Here is a 1,879-nt window from a genome sequence, read left to right on the forward strand (position 1 = left end):
TACTAGAGTCATAGACACAATTATAGTTGAACTGTAAATGGTAATTGCCAACATATAATGGCATTTATCCCACTTTATTGTTAAAATGTAAAAGAAGATGGTGAAATTCTCTTTTATTTTTAGTTTTTCAGAAAAGAGGATACTAGATTCAGACCAAACAGATGTATGGGTAGATTTTGTTTCTTTCACCAATCAAAATCATAAAGTGACCATAGCCTCAACTTTCTTAACAACCTGATTAAACATAGAGAAACCTCACATACCTTAGCATTCATTGTATCATTCACAATAAACTTTTGCTCCATCAGCACAACTTCCTCAAAGTACTTGCGTAATCGTCCTTCTACCATTTTTTCTATGGCCATTTGGAACTTACCAGAGGCTTCAGCCTGAAATATTGAAAACCAGACCACAATCTTAACTTCAAGCTTCTGTTCAGATTTTATAATGCCGCAAAGGAAAGCAACAGTCAGCAGGCCAACTATAAAATTGAGATATCAGATATTAATATGATATTAATATGAATGTATAAGATGTAAAATGTACCGCTAGCATGTGTGTGTTTGATTGAGCAAGATTCCAATTCTGTAGTTGCAGTTTTTGAACATTGCCTCTTAACATCTGCATCTCAGCTTTAGTCCATTCAATTATTTTACTGTTTCCAATTTTAATCAAGGAAAACAAAAGCAAATTCTTCCTAATTATATATTTCCATAGATTATATGAGAGGATACTTTTTCTCAGCTAGGAGCTTCAGCAGAGTCATTCTTTCCTGCATAAAAAAAATTCAAGTACTTAAATAATAACACAAATTGAAAACAAGGATGATGAGAGAAATTAAACCTTTAGAAGTTGTTGAATGCAATCCTTATCAGCAGAATTAGAAGAAGTAGTATCCTCTGGTGGTTTTTGTTGTTCTTGAAGGTGGTGTGAGGAGTTGGTGATGTCAGAAAGCTTCTTCCGCATTAAGCTTCCAAATTTATTCAGATAAAGCATAATGATGGAACTTTCGTATTATAACTCTCTTCTTCTTCTCTTCGTTGTTTTCATCACTTGTTACAAGCTATTCACAAAGAGATTCAAAAACTTACCACCATCTCCACCGCCTCTTCCTCTAATCGGTAACCTCCACCACCTGAAACCACCCGCCTTATCACAAAAATACGGTCCCATTTTCTCGTTCCGCTTCGGTTCCCAACTCTCCATGGTCATTTCCTCCGCCTCCTTAGCCGAAGAATGTTTTACCAAAAACGACATCGTCCTCGCGAACCGTTTCCGTTCCCCCAAGACCAAGCACCTAACCTACAACAACACCGTGGTGATAACTTCGCCGTACGGCGACCACTGGCTCAACCTCTGCCGCATCTGCTTCCTAGAGATCCTCTCCACTCAGCGTCTCAACTCTTTTATGGGAATCCGAAGGGACGAAACGGCGAGGTTGATCCGGAGCTTGAGTCAGGGGTTAGGCGAGGGTTTCACGAGAGTTGAAGTGAGATTGAAATTGATGAGTGACGGTAAGAGTTGAGAGTAAGAGAGTCCCGATCGAAGCTTTTGGCCAAGTTTGAGGGTTATTGGGTTGGGGCCTGGGTTATTAGGGTTTTTTATAAAAAAATCTTTTGGCCACGTTTTTAAAGCGTGTCAAAAGAATACTAGGATATGGCCACGCTTTATAAGCGTTACCGTAATAAAACTCTGTCGCCACGCTTTCAAAACGTCCCAGTTTCTTTCTATGGTCATGCTTTTGAAGCGTGACAAGAAAAAGCGTAGCCAAATCTCTATTCAATCGCCACCCTCACAAAAGCGTAGCCATTGACCACTTTTGGCCACGCTTTTAAAGCGTGGCAAAAAAAAAAGCGTGGCCATATCTCCAATCAACTGC

The 1,879-nt window shown here is 39.3% G+C and overlaps 1 protein-coding gene across 1 annotated transcript; it reads left to right on the forward strand.

The window, feature by feature from the left end:
- The first annotated feature begins 1,204 nt into the window (after positions 1–1,204).
- On the forward strand, positions 1,205–1,525 carry LOC114925494 (cytochrome P450 81E8-like). Its single transcript, XM_029293837.2, has one exon. It carries the CDS (start codon positions 1,205–1,207, stop codon positions 1,523–1,525), a length of 321 nt encoding a protein of 106 aa, XP_029149670.2.
- The last annotated feature ends 354 nt before the right edge of the window (positions 1,526–1,879 follow it).

The sequence above is a fragment of the Arachis hypogaea genome, chromosome 16 (assembly GCF_003086295.3).
Source record: "Arachis hypogaea cultivar Tifrunner chromosome 16, arahy.Tifrunner.gnm2.J5K5, whole genome shotgun sequence".
Classification (NCBI taxonomy): Eukaryota; Viridiplantae; Streptophyta; class Magnoliopsida; order Fabales; family Fabaceae; genus Arachis; species Arachis hypogaea.

Bases quoted from the DNA above. Each gene is read 5' to 3' on its own strand.
- LOC114925494 (XM_029293837.2), top strand. From the start codon at position 1,205: ATGGTCATTTCCTCCGCCTCCTTAGCCGAAGAATGTTTTACCAAAAAC.